The following is a 17,455-nucleotide window of genomic DNA, read 5'->3' as shown; positions in this document are numbered from 1 at the left end:
ATGTTGACGGTAGGGAGTACAGTTGTTCACTTCCAGCATTGGGTGTTGCCCGTCCCGTGGAGTCTCCGAATGTCCTGTATTATACCCAGTAGGGGGCAATGACTGACATTATATAACGATGTTCCCTCTTGCCATCACGGACTTTTTATCGTACCATGTAGCCACTACAGTCACACTGTCCGACAATAAGAGGATCGTTTTTCTTCTCATTCAAGCTACCTTGTTCACCAACTGGCATCGAAGCCACGAATCAATATGACTGACGAGAAGCCATCTAGCGAGTACACGTATGTTCAGAATTCACCAGCACAAGACGAAATTTCGCGCCACGAACTAACTCATAGCATTTGTCTAGATCACGAGCGAACCTGACCATTCTGGGCTCCTTTACCGGACTTTTCTGCACCGTGGGCTTCTTGAACTCGTTTGGTGCCTTTGAAGAATACTATGCGAAGAATCAGCTTGCGAATAAGTCTGAATCCACAATCGCATGGCTTGGAGCTCTCAGCATCTTCTTTGTCTTCTCCGTGTCCGTAGTGTCTGGCCCTCTACTGGACGCCTTTGGACCAAGGGTGCGTCCCCCATACATTCTTGAAATGTTGTGTAGCTGACAGACCGCTTAGCTATTGCTCTATGTCGGCTCATTCGGGACTATATTCTCAATCATGATGACCTCGCTTTGCAAAGAATTTTACCAGTTCATTCTTGCACAGGGTATCTTGCTCGGTGCGTCTCTAGCACTTTTAGTCTGCCCCATGCTTGCTCTCGTCGGCCAGTATATCAAAGTCAAGCGTGGAGCCGCTATGGGGATCGTCATTGCAGGTTCCTCCCTAGGGGGTGTTATCTGGCCTATTGTCATTAACGAGCTCTTGAAAAAACCCACCATCCGATTTGAATGGACGATGCGCATCGTTGGGTTCATCATGATACCTCTTCTTGCCATTTCGTGTCTTTGTTGTCGGCCTCCTAAGATTCCAACAGCTACGAAGAGGCTGCAAGACAAACCAGACGCCAACGAGGCTGTGACCCCGGAGCGGGAGCCTGTGAGTACTCCCAAGACAAGATTTTCGATCTTGCGAGAGCCCAAAATGCAGGTGACTTGCCTGGCATTTTTCATCACTTATTTCGGCATGTTTTCCCCTTTCTTCTTCACCACATCCTATGCCGTAGCACAGGGCTTCTCCACCGACCTGTCATTCTATACAATATCCATTATCAACGGAGCGTCCCTTTTCGGTCGCATTATTCCGGGCATCCTTGCGGATCGATATGGTCGGTTCAATATCTGCATTCTCGCGACACTTTTGTCCGGTATTATCGCATTATGCTGGACAACTGCTACATCCGTTGCGGGCTTGGTAATTTGGTCTGCGGCATATGGATTCACGTCTGGTGTACGCCTTGGTCTAGCCTTGGTCCCTTTCATAAGAAATGCTGACACCCTTCAAGGCCATTCTCTCCCTTCAACAAGCTTGTGCAGCCCAAATTGCGACACCAAACACCTTGGGCTTATCAATCGGTGCTGTCATGGCATCTACATCCCTTTCGTATGTACCTACATATTATCACACACGCAAAGCTAACCTTTACACAGCGCAATGGCAGGCATCCCTATCAGTGGCGAACTGGCTGGCAAGTACGGATATCTGTCGCTTTCTATCTACTCCGGTGTCAGCCTCTTAGTCGGTACTTTGTTGCTTGTCGTAGCACGTCTGATGCAGAGTCGGGATTTGCTAGCATTCGTCTGAGATCTCGGAATATGCAACAGTAGACCTAGTGTGTGAGCTGCGGCACTGTGACTGTGGATAGGCATTGACAGCCACAATGTTGGATTTCTGCTTCAACCATTTCGAGAAAGAAGTTTTTCCTATGTGTTGGCTTTGTATGCTTTTCATGCTGAGATAAGGAAAGCTTTGTCCTATTCTACAAGAATAGAATGGCTGCAAAGCCACGTGATAACTGATAATTATCTGACATGAGAATTGCCAAGCTTAGATTAGAGCCAAAATGACGATTAGGTTACAGAGGCCAAAACAGTCGGAGATATCAAAAGGCAAAAAATGGACTCGCGGGGAATCGAACCCCGGACCACCCCCATGCTAAGGGGGTATTATACCACTAAACCACAAGCCCAGTTGGTGGAGGAATTTGCCATAATGTGCTATATAGACAAATTATTTCATATCCATTGCTATAATTTGCGGATGTGGCGATCTCATTCCTGCTAACATCAATAAAGTAGTCAAATCAAACTAGAAGATGATGCAGAGTAACGATAAAGATATGTTTATGCTATTGGTCTCTGTACGTGATTGATAGCAACATCTCTACTTAAAAATGTCTACCTACCGCTGAGGCGCATCCTCGCGACCGTCTTGCCAGCTGGTACAGTTGACACAGCGCAATGCCTAAACACATTAGAAATCCTGATCTCCCACAGCAAAAGAAAGAGAGATACCTTCTCACTGATGTACTTCCGACAGTATTTGCATTGCACTGTTTGCTTGATAACTTGATCATGGGAGATCCACGTGTAAAGATGCCCGATCGCATACAATGTAAGACTGACACCCACAAAGCTGATCACGGTCTCAAGAAATGCGCTGTCATATTGTCAGCTCAACAAACTCCTATGAGCTGCAGGGTCGTCTTGCTGGGGGGTCATACCCATAGGCCAGTACTAGGGCGCCATCGTTTCGCGCCTGCTCGAGGGTATTGTACCCTTTCTCCTCGACATAATGCGGCCCACGGCGGAGCACAGCAAACTTCTCGTCCATGTTGCGATGCAAAAATGGAAGAAGAGCAACAATGGGAAGAATGATATCGGAGACGAAAGACGTAACCACCTTGGTAAATGCTTGGGCGATACTAGATGCTGTCAGTCAATTGCGCTTCGAGAGGTTAAGACGGTCCTACATCAAACCTAACGCGACCTCGAGAACGTTGTCTCGCACAGCGAAATTGACGAAGCCATCCCAGGCACGCTTGACTGTACTTTGGGCGCTTTGGCCTGCTCGAAGGAGCGCTTCAGTGCTATCGTCGAGACGAGGCATGTCGCTGTTAGATGTGTCGAGATCTGATGCTGAAGAGGAACAGTGTGGTGTTGTGGACTGGGGCGGGTCGATTATTTATATGGGTGTCAAACGCGTGTTTCATCATCCCGTCATATGCCGCTCTCAATCAATCAAAAAAAAAACTTGGAAGCGATGATGCGTAACCAATCATTTTATTGAATGGAATTAAGGTTATCAATTCTAGCTATCTATTCTCAGTGTGCTTCCTTGGTGGACCAGAGACGCTCCAATGATCTCCCCGGAATACTACATCAATAACTCAACGAGGCATGATTACAGAATGTATATTATCCAAGTTCCGTTCCCTATAGCCGAATGCCTCCACAAACTAGAAAAGGGCCACAACTAGAATGGAGGTCTACCACTGCTGTGATCCATTCTTCATAAACAAGGCTCAACTTCCAATCGTCTTGACTATTAAAAGAATCCCTCCGATCTTCTCCACTGATAGTCCAGCACGTCACTGGCTTTTTCGACGGAGGGCAAGCCACAGAAAAGCTTCACAGCATACAACGCAGCGCCAAAGCCACTGGAAATCCCATCAAATGCAGCTTGATATATTCAAGATCAAATCCATCTGTTTCAGGGAACGCAGGGAGGATGTAAAGTAGTCTCAGCTTAACAAAGTAACAACAGACAAAGTGATACAAATAAGCCAGCACTCGTTGAAAGATTGCATCATGAGAGCCTCCTTCTCTTCTCTGCAAGCAAAGCGAAGGAATGCATGAGTGGCAAAACCAACTTGCAAAATGGAAATCCTTTCACTATGCAACCCCGTTCGAGAAACATTACCTGGAACCCATTCAGAAGGCTGACAGTGTTAACGAAGTATGTGGCTAGTACTTGGCAGCGGAGCTTTCATACTCCAGGACTTCTGCGGTTACCGGACCAAGAGCCGCTGCTAGAGACTTATAATAGTTTCTTAATTATTCCACGGCCCACTGATTGGTTACAACAGCGACATGAGCATTTGCTAGCCCCCTATTATGTATATCTTTCATAAATGGCGCCTTCTGAAGGTAGTAGCTGTTGATTTTCAAGAACATATCAGCGGCTAGTAATGCAGTGCGTTTGTTACTGTCCTGAAAAGCATAGTTCTTCATTATCTTTTTAGCGAGGTTCGCAGTAAGTTAGACAACATCTTCCTCCTCCGCGTAGTGCTTCATGTTCGTTGGCGAGTGAACTACAGACTCCAGCATGTTTGGCTGGACTGGGAGACTGTCAAATACCAAAAGCATTCTTCCACACAGGTTCCAACCCAACCCCCATGGGTTTTGGGTCAACCCATGGCATAGAAAGCCCGCCCTAAAACCCATGCAGGTTGGGTTATGGGTATTATGGGTACCCACTTCACTCATATTATGCACATGTTCCCAGTCTATACTATTTTTATTAGGCGGAATGATCACTTATTAAGAGAACCTAGGATTCTGCCGGTTACATGAACCCAATAGGGTACCCATACTCATGTGGATTGGGTGGGTTGGGTTTGGGTTTGCGGGTTGGGTCACCAGTCTAACCACTGACTTGACATGAAGGGAAAGAACCAAGTCTTTATATTGATTCCGGGTTCTCAGTTGCTCCATGTACACTTGGGTAAGTTGCCTACTCACCCAGTACTATTTTACAAGGCTGTCGGCTTTGGGGGGAGGGTGACTAGTACAGGTGCTCTCGGAGCGCTAATATTCCACCCGGTATTAGTTCGCTATCATCGAGCCATCATCGGTGGCTGCTCCTGCAGATAATTTTACCAAGGCTGCTGTGTAGCCATCCCAGTCTGTTAAGTATGATCCATGCCACCAGGGCTTATGAGGCTACTCCCCATCCCCTTAACTAGCCGCAGATTCACAGGATGGCAATGGCTTTTACTGAACGGTGATTCAAGGTGATCAGCCTGTCATCCAATGAACGTACCATTATAGAAATTCTATTTGAAGGCGCGACACAATGCAAGCCCCCTCTTATTCACTAGTGTCGTCAGTCTGCTCTTGAGGGAGAAGTTTAGAGACGTTCCAAATGACCTGCTGAAGGTGTTGCAGAATGCGGATGGACGGGCTACACCTCGGAAGCAGTGAAACGGTAGATCTATTGGAATTCTAGCCAAGTACAAATGAGGCAGTGCGGCCCATGAGCCCTATGGTTGGCACAGTAGGTATAGATCAACATGGTGTGAAGGTGGCTGCGCACCGCAGTTGCACCACAGCCGCCGATTTCTTCGCCAGCGAGTCCAACTGATGACTGTGGGTGAGATTATGAGCACCTTGGTCTTGATTGGAAGGTTCTGTTACCAGTCCGATCATTTCCTTCAAGTCCTTATTGATCGAATCTGATCTGCATATGGAAGACACGGAGAGCGCTCTGACACTTTCTAGCTTTCACGGTGTGTTTCAAGGACTTGAAGAGTTGTATATGTCAGTAGTGAGCTTCTTGACCCCAGTATTGAACTAAGGCTCTGCACTGGGCCAGAGAAGATCCTTGCAGAGGCTTATCTGTCAGCATATATCTAATGATAGTGATCCTCTTGGTGATCCTGTTACGGCATTCACACCATCTGAGGTGGACAAACTGTCGACTAATGTTTCTCAAAATCCGCTACCTGGGTTAAAAATTCAAATTATCGGTATCCCAGGTTAGGCCACCTGAATATATTGAACTCCTATACGTGAACTATTATTTTCCCACATGTTTTCCCAGACTTGATCCGCTCAATCGCCCTAGGCATGTCGTCAAACTCAAACACAGAGTCAATAACAGTCCTGACTTTCCCAGCTGCCATCCATTCAGATATCTGCTGGAAAGCTGTGCGGTTGCTTTTCGCAAAATATGCCTTAAATTTGGCTTTCCCACCGCCAAGCATGTGAGGACAGAGCGAATTCTTGCTGACAACCCTAAGAATCGCACTCGAAATTCCCCCAGGCACCATAACAAACGTTGCCCCATCGACCAGGAAGTCATGCGAAGCCTTGCACAAGTTCACCTCCTCCCGATACGCGTAGTCAACTACCAGGTCGATGACCTTGCCTTTCTCCTTCAGGACAGACACAAGGTCCTCCTTTGGATAGTCGATCACTTCATCTGCACCAAGCTCCTTGCAAATACCAATTTTGGCGGTTGAGCACGACACGATGATCCTGCACCCATGAGCTTTCGCAAATTGGATGGCAAAGGTTCCCACACCCCCTGCACCTCCATTGATGAAGACTAGGTCACCAGGCTTTGAATTGAGCACCAGGCTCTCGTAGGCTGTGATTGCTGCCGTGCCGGCCCCTGCAGCATGGCCCCAGTCAATGCCAGGAGGTATAGGCACGCAACCTTCAATTTCGGCTCTCGTATACTCCGCCATACAGCCTGCTTGGCCCTTTTGCGTCTCAACCCTGCCGAAAACACGATCGCCTATGTTCACAGAAGTAACATTGCTTCCCGTCGCCACCACCTCACCGCTGAAATCCATGCCTGGAATTGGATGTGGCCTAACAAGGCATCTCGCCAGCCGACCCAGCTCGGCGAAGATAGGATCTGCTGGGTTGACCGCGATGCTTTTTGACTCTGACAAGAACTTGGTTGGGGGTAGGAGCCAAAGGATAGGGCTCATCTTCGACAAGCTTCATGCCCTTTTCAAGAGGCAGATTGGTCGAAAGTTGTTTCCAGGCTCGCATAGCGCTGATTGTCGAGGTCACACTGTAGGCACGCTATAAAGAACAAAAATTAGGCACTTCTGAGGATTTTACCATTCAGATCCCTCGCAGACAGACCATCACCTCTTTATATGTGCAAACCGGGTTGGGGTTCGGCTGTAGGCAGCCTTTCGGAGTTGGATGTTTCAATACCCGGCACCAGGTCAGTGGAGAGGGCCATGGCCAAGGATCCTTGTTCCATCCTTCAGCAAATTAGAAACTCTGCCAGGGGCGCTAGGTTTTGGCGCAGAATTTCAAAGTAACTTACAGTTTACTAGGCCGAAGGTAAGGTCCGATAACTCCGGCCTACAGAGTGCGACGTCCGGGTGTTGTCGCAAGGGCAGAATCAGTTTAGGCTAGAATATAACTGATCATTAGCCCGAACGAGGGAGACACAATGCTTCCTTTTCACGCCAGCTGCTGCTCGGAGGGGAGTATCGGATTCCCATCCCAGTCCATCAGCGAAACATGAAGACATTATTCGATAGGCTAGACTGGTCCTGCCGATGGGAAGTAGAGTATACCGTCGTGAGAGTACATTGCCTACTCCTCTGGTCTACAGCATTGTGGAATAAGCCCCTGGAACATTTCTCCGTTATTACCCTTGCTAACTAAACAACTGTCTGATGCCCTTCGACGCAAATCCCAGCTCTTCCATTGTCTCATTCCACAGATGCTCGCTCAAATCCTGACCCTCCTTAGTATACATCAACCCCGCGTAGGGTTTGATAGTCCAGTCGCTGATGAAGCTCCCATGACTTTTCTGGCCCTCGGCCAAGAGGGCATGAACATAGACGCTTGCGCCAGATTCGACCTTCCGTCCGAGCGCCTTGACAAATACAGGGACCACATGCTTTTCGGCGAAACTGGGGTTGGGCTTCCCGTTTTTTCCTAGGCCAGTTCCGGCCACCATGCCTGGGTTGCAGACGTTTATAACGACATCGTCCGGGTTCACTTGCCGAGCCAGTTGGCGAACAAATACCATCAGCAGCAGCTTCGAATCCATGTACTGTCTCATCCTGTCGTATCCCGTTGGGTCGTCCATACGGGGGGAAATAGGTCCTGCGGCTTGGAACTTGCTGAGGTACATGGTGTCCGAGCCCACAACGGTAAGAACAGGCGGTTTGGTCACTGCTCCGACACGAGACTGGTCCTTCAGCACGGACGCAAGCAGCATACACAGGAGGGCAGTGGAGAGGTAATCGACCTGAAATACCAATTCGTGACCAGTCGTATGATGACGTTTAAATATGCTGCTCTGCATCGCAGCATTGAGAATAACGTAGTCGATGCGGTCTAGGTCGCGGCACCGCCTGGCAAAGGCGTCGATGTCTCCATAGTCTGCCATGTCCAGTAGCCAAACTTGTATATCAGCACCACGAAACTCTGCGCGCAGCTTCTCAGCTGCGGCGTCGCCGGATGCTTGAGAGCGCACGCCCATAATCAGTCGTGATAAGCCAAGCTGGAAAAGTTGCCGCGCCGCTTCGAAGCCGATTCCGCCATTGGAGCCTGTAATCACAGCCGTTCGTCCATTGAGTGATGGTCTGGTGGGGAGAGGCTTGGGGTGGACAAAAAGCTGTTTATAGAGAATCCCAAGAATGCTACTCTCCCAAGGGAGATCCTTTTTGAGGTTGGCGGACATGGGCCCTCAGCTATAAGCTCGGAGGGTGATGTTTGACGTGAGGGGCTTGGATCGTGTTGAATATCCGGTTGAAGGCTGGTGAATCCTTAAACCACAGAAGGAAGCCTATTTATCGTCCTGGACGACGCATTCAGGGATTAGTGACATCTACACCCCCGGGTCGGCGCAGAGCTCTGCCCACTCTAATGGGGCTGCACAACCAAGCTCATCCGCACCATCTTACTCGAGAGACCCGCAGTTCGGAGTTTAGAGTGGGACAGCATTCGTATCTATACGGGAGGAGTTCGCCGAGCTGCCACCCGTATTCATACGGTGACTCCAACCTAGATTTGAGACTGGCGCACAGAGCTGGTGGGGTGTCTAGCAATAGAGTCATGTTACATCTTGCCGAGTGCCATTCATTAATATTCGACAAGGAAAAAACCAAGGTAGAACCCATATCAAGACAAAGAAAAGCAGGTTACGCACCCGGCAATGACAGACATTTCAGCAGGAGTCCATATAAACACAGCAGGGTATTTGGCAAGCGCATGTTGGAAGAGTCCTTTTTGTTCCCCCTACAACCGCTATGCTCGTGAGCCCATCCAGTCCTTTCTCCCGCTGAAGATCTTCGAGCTATTAGAAGTGGTTTAGCATACGTCGTTTCCAGGCACAGTTTACTCTGACATTTGCGAAGACCCTTGTACAAACGAACCGCCTGCCATGGCAGAAGCTCGAAAGTCTCGGACGGCCATTCCTAGGGCTAGCACAGAAGAGCCAGACCACGATACGATTACCGAGTCTGGGGATCGAACCAGAAACACAGCGTCAAGCGATGTGTATCCCACAGGAATTCAGCTGGCGCTGCTTCTATTAGCGGTATTTGTGACCATGTTTCTGGTGGCATTGGTAGGTCCCTGCGGCCCTCAGTGACTGCTCCGCCGTTCATCCATACATCCCCAGCCCGTTCACTGACCGAGCCAGGACCGTCTTGTCATTTCTACAGCCATTCCCCAGATCACGGACGAATTTGGTTCGGTAACGGATATAGGCTGGTACGGCAGTGCCTACTTGCTTACGAATTGTGCCTTTCAGCTGCTGGTTGGCAAGATCTATACATTTTCCAGCGTCAAATATACCTGTTTAGCCGCTATCCTACTCTTTGAAATTGGTTCCGCGAAGCTCTGTCGCGTTCATCTTCGGACGGGCAATCGCTGGCCTTGGGTCAGCGGGGATCATGTCCGGCACGGTAAGTGACAGGGCAGCCTGAAATTCCATGCTCAATATGACTACTTTGGGGGTTGAGATCTGGAGACCCGACCTGCGTGTGTGTGCTTTAGATTTGTCACTGATGATGTGTCTGATAGCTTGTTATTATTGTCTATGCTATCCCACTACGCAAGCGGCCAATCATGTAATATATCAATCCAAATGCTGGACAAGATCCTATCCAGTGGCTGACCGACCCGTATTGAATGAACACACATAGTCGTACACATCGTAATGTCGCATGGAGTGTTGCTATCAGCATGGCGGAAATCCTTAACCAATTGTCCGGAGCATATCCACTCCCTTTCCAACGGGACCATGCACAGGCAACCGGTCTTGGCTGGTTGTACTCATTGGCCACCACGGCTTTAAGTGGGCCAAACCTTGTCGTATTAATACGATGTCTAGACCTTTGCCGAATGTGGCAACTCTGGGATCATCACTTAGGCACCGTATTTATACGATGAACGGCTCTGATTGCCATACTCCCATACTCTTTCAACCCAGCCAGCCACGCTTACCAGAGGAACATCCAAGATAATGAAAAGAAAACGCAGAGCTCATCTAAAGTCCCGCGAAGGTTGCCAGCAGTGCAGAGAGCGACATGTCAAGGTATGGTACTGTACTACTGCCTGCCGTCTCCGTGAGCGAACGGTCAAGCTAAAAGAATCTGGCCCCAGTGTAATGAGGTCCATCCACAATGCTTGAACTGCCAGCGGCATAAAATCCAGTGTAGTTTTTCCACGCCTGGCGTCACAAGTGCCACGCTCAGTCCGGATACACTGGACGATCTCCAATTACTTGACTACTGGTACCGGCGTCCCATTCCTGCAAACGCATCTGGGCCAGCCGAACAGTCGGGCCACGACATCGTTCGTCTCGGCTTCTCGCACCACTACCTACTTAATAGCATTCTTGCTCTTGCGGCTCTTCAGCTTTTCGACGAAGACCGGTCCCAGACGAGGTGGTACGCCAGGGCGGTCGTGCACTGGCAAGCCGCAATTACACGGGCTCGACCGCATGTCCAGCAACTGGACGAGTCGCACTGTCGAGCCCTACTGAGCTTCTGCTTCTATACTTCAATGTATGCCTTGGCGGAGCCTCTCCGCCGACCAGCGCTTCCGAGCCGCAGCCAACCGAGTTTCGACCCTGTCAAAGAACTTGTGCAAGCTATTCGCCTGGGCAGGAGCTCGACCTCGCTCGTCCAGCAACATCTTGCATCTGTCACCATCTCGGATCCATTTCTTGTAGGCAAATTTTACCCATGCAAGCTTGCGCCCATCCAGGGTCTCGAGTCAGCCTTTCCGCAGTTGGTATCGTTGCGGGCTCTTATACAGCGTCAGTGCATGGATCAGGAGAGAGTGGTGTGTCTCCATGCCGCCGAGTCACTCTTTGTCAGCATTGCCCATATTGTGGGCGATCCCGGTAATCCGGCACAAATCCGGGCGATATGGGGGTGGGCAAGCCACGTTGACAGCGCCTTCTTGGATATGTGCTCTGCCCACCATACAGCGGCCATCGTAATATTTGCCCGCTTTGCCGTCCTGATGCATTTGGGTGGAGACAATTGGTATTTGCAGCGCTGGCCCGCGGTGCTCCTCCGACAGATTCGCGGCCTCCTCAAGGACGATATGGAGGACCCTATACGGTGGCCCGAGGAGGTGGTATTTGGGAAGACACTTGTTCCCTCCCTTAGGGTCCAGGGCTCCATTGCTACTTTTGATTGCCATCACACACAGCATCTGCTTTAGTTGCACTCACCGTTTCCCTACCCATCCAAACAGAAGTTTTGCTGCGTGTCGGTCTTGATCTGGCTTCGTGGTAGAACGATGCAGGATGTAGAAGCGCCAATAATGGCAAGAGCACATACCAGAATCATGAGCAGGATGTTAATGTTTCATCAGCGCGGTCTTGTGCTGCGGTGCTCTTACACTCAGAACTTCCCCCAAACGTAAATCCCTATAAATTTGTAACTATAATCCACTTGCCATTAGGATGAAGCTGCAGTTTATCGTATGAAAATAGTGCTGTTCTACATTCGTATCTCTGCATCAGGTGAGTTTCGCTCCCAGTGTATGCTAGGGACAATCCCTCCCCTAGACGACGACCCTCCGGAACTATCAACCAACAATGGAAATTGCCAAGCACATTCAGTGATGGTATACACGTCCCAGTCGCGTTAGGCTTTGTCCAAATCAATCCATGAACCAGTGCACTGCCCTGATTCCAAAATAGGAGATACACTTCTTCGAGTAAGTACTGTGTTAGACACTAACAACACAACAAATCGATACCCAGCTGTAACAGACGTAAGCCTCCCGCCAAAAACACAATAACCCTAAGCCAACAGACGTGCGTGACGGCGACAGGCATTTAGCAGATATTCAGGGCCACTACAATGTACGATTAGACTCGATGACTCCGTTGCTCATCCAGGACCAAATACTATAGTCGGCTACTCATGCTCTGCTGGACTTCTGTCTAGTCGTCTCTTGTTATCCAGACGTCATGGCTACTAAGATTAGAGTCTACATTCTTGGCTTGATTGCATTGACGCATGCTTTGCACATTTCTCAGCTTGCCACTCGAGTTTCTCATGAACAGTGTCGACTACCAAGTATGACTTTATAGATATTTACTAAGAGCCCAGACTATCTAAGGTATTGTAGTCTTTATTCTGTATAGAAAGGATTAGTAGTAAATATCTCAAGATTACTATACTAATAAATAATGTTTACTACTAGTAAAAAGCATAAAAGTCTGTTTATCCCCATGATCTAAATATATTATTTCAGCTTTATCCCAATGGCTTGCTGGAGACCGGACTCAAACAAGTGACAGCATTCCAGAGGCCCAGCGAAATCGACCAAGTCCATTTTCTCGAAACTCAGCATCCAGCCTTTGATGGGCTGCTTGGTTTCTGGCATGTTGGCCGGGCTTGCAGCTGTTGTTCTGGCAGGCTATAGAGAAGAGAAAATCCCAGAATCAAATCTTACGCGACCCGAACAGAGCTTTATATCATCAATCCTTAGACTCTTTGATCCTGTCAAGGTCAGCTGCAGATCTTTTCATTTGCGACCGTTCGGTATACCGGGGAAGGCTAGTGCTGACGCACAATAGTAAGAGCAACCTGGATAGGTCAATAGGGGAAAACGCTATATTGCATTAGGGTCGACCAAGTCTTCAGGCATTCCGCGCTAGACAGCACTTCCGTGCGTTGAGGGTCCTACGCTCCTACTGAACCGTTATTTGACATTTTCAGTGGTCATACCTTTATCATCCACGCTCCAAACAGACACAACGGTAGTCCGACTGCACCAGCGCAAACAGTACGTGCCGTTCTTCTAGCTGATCTTGTCTTGCAACATATCAACCAGAATGCAGGACCTGCGGAAAGCTGGGTCGGCGATGCAGGGGCTACGCAGAGGCAGTCGAGCTCCTTGCAGTCTCACTGCGGACACTGTATCTGAGCCAGACAGAACGAGGATTGTTGTGAACCACCACCGGTATCAACCTCATATCAATTATGGACTTGGTGCTCTGAGGGACAGTGATACTTCACGCTAGCTTAGAGATGGTAGCGCTCTATCACTCCTTGCACGAATGTAGACTCCGGACGACCTGTACGGAAGGGAAGCCCCCTCAAAATCATATAGTTCCCGGGTTAGAGAGTCCTAGGATTTGATGTTCCGGTCCTTTGCCCCTCTTATACATGATCATGGCCTGTAATATCCGTCAATGTCAACTGAGCGTAAATGCGCCCGGAGACAGTCTAATATAATGCTGAACATCAAGTGCTCTTGAGCAGGTTCTGACCCACAAACCTTCGACCTTAGTCTTTCTTATTCGAACCCTGCATATCCCTCTGGTCCAGGCTGCTGGTGAAAAGCAGTGACCCCTGTTCCTGTTTCATGTCTTCCGAAACAAGCGATGTTTCCGCCACGCGAGTCAGTGCTGGAGCTCGACGGCCACCCTCATGATTGTGCCCCACAACATCCGACAATGTTTCTTCCTGCCTCGTTTCGATGGTTTATCTCTGGTGCCTGGGAGTCACTGCTGGAGTCTATGCCCCGTCGCTTTGAGTGCCAGTGCCCTTGTTCTCCTGACATCGCCCGCTACATGGCTCATTTTTAGCTTAGTGATCAGACATAGCCAGCAGGTTTGGTCATCACGCTGGCATGCGCGAAACCTAGTTGCAAGAAACTTGAGAGCACACAAGTGGCATCGATTACGAATACGACTGTCTGGTCAAAAAACTCCAGGTCTAGTGCCGTCAAAGTACCTGGCTACAACGGAGCTTTTCCGCTATTGATGGGGTTTGCTCGGCGGTTACCAACGATCCGAGACCTACCGTTGTACCCTACCGGATTCGAAAAAAAAGGGAGTTGCAAGGTGACCAATCTGTTTGTCGTGTAAGAACATATCCACTTTGATCAGACTATTTGGTTAGGTTCTTGAAACAGCGGAGTTGGTGGAATCCTTGGCACGCGCTTGAGGCTGTCGCACCAGGGCGATTAGGGTCCTTCCGGGTGCTATATTCATCAACTTGAGACCGAGGGGCTGCTTTCTGGCCTGGTGAGCGTAATCAACTTGAAGCTTTGCTGTAGCCACCATTGGGAGTAGAGACCATGCAGATATAAACCTGCGAGTCGCCATGCTTGCATGCTTCTTCCAGTCACATTCCAGTCATTCGTTCGTTCTGTTCCACTTGATTTGTTCGCGGTCGGTGTAGTCGTTGATCGACTCTACATTCCTTTCACTATGTATTTCTTTTCCCTGGTAGCCGCGGCCGGTCTCGCGCATGCCTACACCGTGGTCGTCGCCGAGCAGTTCATGCTGAAGAACATCGATCCGATTGTTCTCCCTGGCCAGTACAAGAGCCACATGCACAGCTTCTTCGGATCTGATGCCGTCACCATCAACACCAACACCTCGGCCGAGCTCCAGGCCGGTTGCTCGACCAACGAGAACCCCAATGACCTCTCCGTCTACTGTATGCTTACTCTCTCTTCCTTCCCAAACTACAAGCCAATCTAACCCACCAGGGATCCCAACCTTGTACCTAACCGAAGGCGGCAAACACGCCCCAATCACCCCCATGCGCTTCAGCGCCTACTACGTCAACATCGGCGACGCCGAGATCCCCTTCCCGCAGGACTTCAAAGCCGTCGCCGGCAACGCCCAGGGTGCGTCCCAGGCAGACGTCGAAAGCGTCTACGGCATCCAGTGGATGTGCGAGGGCGTCTCCAACACCGACGGCGGCAAGGACGTCGCCGCCTTCCCGACCAAGACCTGCCCTACCCATCTGCAGTCCATCCTGCTGTTCCCGGACTGCGTTAACCCCGATACCCTCGACTACGCCTACTCAGGCACCCAGAACTGGAGCGGCAGTTTTCGGCCCGCGAACCGCTGCCCGGCCGGCATGAAGCGCATCCCGCAGCTGCGGTTCTCCGTTCGCTACGATCTGCGCAAGCTGCTGCCGAATGGGTGGTCCGGCACCCCGCCGCTGGAGTTGGCGTGTGGCTCGTCGTACTGCTGGCACGGCGATTTCATTAATGGATGGGTTCCTGAGGCGGCGCAGAATATGCTGAAGGCGACGGATAAGCGGGAGTTTATGCAGATTGATGGGCCGCTGGGTGGAGGCAAAGATGGGTCCAAGTGTGGAGCGAAGAATGCGCACGATCAGGATCCTAACCATGGCACGAGCGATTATGAGGAGAGTGTCAATATGATGTCGAGCAAGAGGAGTATTGGCCAGCGTCGGTGATCTTTACTCTTTAGCCCCTGATACCGATCCTGTCTATGTTCAGGAGGAGGGCTCCCCGGTGTATATCTAGTAATTCAGAAAACCATCTCAGTATTCTCTCTCTCTGCCTTTATATATGTATCTTTTTAATAGTACGATTGCTTTCAACTGCACACAAGCTAGTGCAGATACTGTAAGTCCAGAGGGACTTGCATTTAGGCACATGAAAGGGCATATTTTGTGCTGGGAATGGCTGTACATTTCGCTAATTCCGTAAGCCGTTGAATGCATAACTAGTCCCACAGGTTCTACTGACACAGTGGCTTAGAAGGTGGCGCTTTAGGGCCATAGAAAGAGGGCCGAACTTAATGACCGAGATTATTTCCGGATGATAATCGATGACCACGAGGCTTATAATTGCATGGGTAAGCTGACGCTTGGCGTGAAATCGTCGAGTTGCTTACCCCCGGAACTCGGAAATAAGCATGGCTGCATCCCGCGGATTCTGCATGTTGCAAGAAGCCTAAATAATCAAAATGGAGACGTTGGAGTTAAGATGGTTTTAAGGTGGTCATCAGTTCGACATCCAGCCGAACGCGTTCTTTCTATGTGACAACTTTCTGTATAAAACCCGCCTCATAGTCCGTTCCAGTCTGGTGTCCCTCATCCTCCGTCACTTCACTTGCAAAGCATAATTCCTCTCATCGTCCTTTAGAATCAGTGTACTCACCCCGACAGCATCATGACAGCACGCTACGCGGACGTTCACAAGAACCCCCAAGGCCCAGGGGATGCTCGCCCAACAGCCATGCAGATCATCCATGACGAGGGCCTCGAAGGAAAACTGGCCGACTCCTCGATCCTGATCACCGGCGCATCCTCAGGCATCGGCGTCGAGACCGCCAAAGCCCTCTTCACCACCGGCGCAACCCTCTACCTCACAGCCAGAAACCTCCCCAAAGCCAAACACGCCCTCGGCGACATGGCTTCCTCGCCGCGCGTACACCTCCTCGAATTGGACCTTGAGTCCCTCGCCAGCGTGCGCGCCTGCGCCGCCCAGCTCCACTCCAAGACCAAAACCCTCAATATCTTCATCGCCAACGCCGGCGTCATGGCCACCCCAGAGGGCCGCACCAAGGACGGCTTCGAGACCCAGCTCGGCACCAACTACCTGTCGCACTTCCTGCTCTTCCTCCTCCTCCGCCCGGCGCTTCTGGCCGCCGCGACCCCGCAGGCGAACTCCCGCGTGGTTCTCCTCTCGTCCATCGCGCACCGGTACTCGGAGGTGGAGTTTGACAACCTCAACCTCGACGGCCAGTACGACCGGTGGAAGGCGTACGGGCAGAGCAAGTGCGCGCTGGTCTGGGCAGCCAATGAGATCGACCGTCGCTATGCCTCGCGTGGGCTGCGTGCGTTTAGTGTCCAGCCCGGTGGCATTATGACCGGGCTGGTGCAGCACTTGTCGGAGGAGGAGCAGAGTGGATTTACTGAGGACCCCACGCTTGGGCCGCAGTTTAAGAGCCCGCAGCAGGGTGCTGCGACCTCGGTTTGGGCCGCTGTCAGTAGATCCCTGGACGGCATGGGCGGGAAGTATCTTGAGAATGTGCAGATTGCGGAGGCGTATGATGCGAGCGGGGGTCCGTGGGCGCCGGGGTATGCCCCGTATGCGTATAGCCCGGAGAAGGAGAGGAGACTGTGGGATGTGTCGCTGAAGCTGGTGGGTGTTGATGAGTAGAGCAGGACAGGAGGTCGACTTCCGTGGCGCATGTATTCTGTTGGAAATGTAATTTCAGCGGGTGCTTCAATGTGTTTGGATTGAATTGGCCAGTCTCTCCACGGAGTCCGTAACTGATGAAGACCCGACAGATGAACGTCATTAGATACACTTAAACATTTTTCAGCTATTCGTTTACTGGGGTCTCCTTGGCAATAATCCGAATATGCCGAGTGTCTCGGCTACCTAAACGGCAAGGATTTATCCTGACCTCAAGTTTACGAAACCTGAATACATTCATGAGATTCTCGGAGAGAAGGCAAAGGCGTTTACCCAGTGGCTCTCAATGAGAAAGAT

The 17,455-nt window shown here is 50.4% G+C and overlaps 6 protein-coding genes and 1 non-coding gene across 7 annotated transcripts; 3 read left to right on the top strand and 4 right to left on the bottom strand.

The window, feature by feature from the left end:
• Positions 1-255: 255 nt before the first annotated feature.
• Positions 256-1,771, top strand: AFUA_3G02150 (putative MFS monocarboxylate transporter; the record flags this gene model as incomplete). Its single annotated transcript, XM_743442.1, has 4 exons — positions 256-287; positions 356-572; positions 624-1,547; positions 1,595-1,771. 4 exons carry the CDS (start codon positions 256-258, stop codon positions 1,769-1,771), a joined length of 1,350 nt encoding a protein of 449 aa, XP_748535.1.
• A 290-nt stretch (positions 1,772-2,061) lies between these two features.
• Positions 2,062-2,133, bottom strand: tA(AGC)2. The gene has a single exon. It is a non-coding gene (tRNA).
• A 129-nt stretch (positions 2,134-2,262) lies between these two features.
• AFUA_3G02140 (MscL family protein) lies at positions 2,263-3,170 on the bottom strand. The gene is made up of 3 exons (XM_077804289.1): positions 2,917-3,170; positions 2,668-2,868; positions 2,263-2,603 (listed from the first exon to the last, which is right to left on the bottom strand). The coding sequence occupies exons 1-3, from the start codon at positions 3,051-3,053 to the stop codon at positions 2,342-2,344; spliced, it is 600 nt and encodes a 199-aa protein (XP_077660446.1). The 5' UTR covers positions 3,054-3,170; the 3' UTR covers positions 2,263-2,341.
• A 2,502-nt stretch (positions 3,171-5,672) lies between these two features.
• On the bottom strand, positions 5,673-6,780 carry AFUA_3G02130 (NAD(P)-dependent alcohol dehydrogenase). The gene has a single exon (XM_743440.2). It carries the CDS (start codon positions 6,664-6,666, stop codon positions 5,731-5,733), a length of 936 nt encoding a protein of 311 aa, XP_748533.1. The 5' UTR covers positions 6,667-6,780; the 3' UTR covers positions 5,673-5,730.
• Positions 6,781-7,355: 575 nt separating this feature from the next.
• On the bottom strand, positions 7,356-8,390 carry AFUA_3G02120 (putative short-chain dehydrogenase/reductase family protein; the record flags this gene model as incomplete). The annotated part of the gene is made up of 1 exon (XM_743439.1): positions 7,356-8,390. The coding sequence occupies one exon, from the start codon at positions 8,388-8,390 to the stop codon at positions 7,356-7,358; it is 1,035 nt and encodes a 344-aa protein (XP_748532.1).
• A 702-nt stretch (positions 8,391-9,092) lies between these two features.
• Positions 9,093-9,858, top strand: AFUA_3G02110 (putative MFS multidrug transporter; the record flags this gene model as incomplete). The annotated part of the gene is made up of 3 exons (XM_743438.1): positions 9,093-9,278; positions 9,354-9,618; positions 9,737-9,858. 3 exons carry the CDS (start codon positions 9,093-9,095, stop codon positions 9,856-9,858), a joined length of 573 nt encoding a protein of 190 aa, XP_748531.1.
• A 4,442-nt stretch (positions 9,859-14,300) lies between these two features.
• On the top strand, positions 14,301-17,452 carry AFUA_3G02100 (putative short-chain dehydrogenase/reductase; the record flags this gene model as incomplete). The annotated part of the gene is made up of 3 exons (XM_743437.2): positions 14,301-14,631; positions 14,684-15,401; positions 16,123-17,452. The coding sequence occupies 3 exons, from the start codon at positions 14,301-14,303 to the stop codon at positions 17,117-17,119; spliced, it is 2,046 nt and encodes a 681-aa protein (XP_748530.1). The 3' UTR covers positions 17,120-17,452.
• Positions 17,453-17,455: the final 3 nt, after the last annotated feature.

Source organism: Aspergillus fumigatus, chromosome 3 (assembly GCF_000002655.1).
Source record: "Aspergillus fumigatus Af293 chromosome 3, whole genome shotgun sequence".
Classification (NCBI taxonomy): Eukaryota; Fungi; Ascomycota; class Eurotiomycetes; order Eurotiales; family Aspergillaceae; genus Aspergillus; species Aspergillus fumigatus.
Note: the sequence above shows the minus strand (reverse complement) of the source record. Positions and strands in the feature narration are given on the sequence as shown.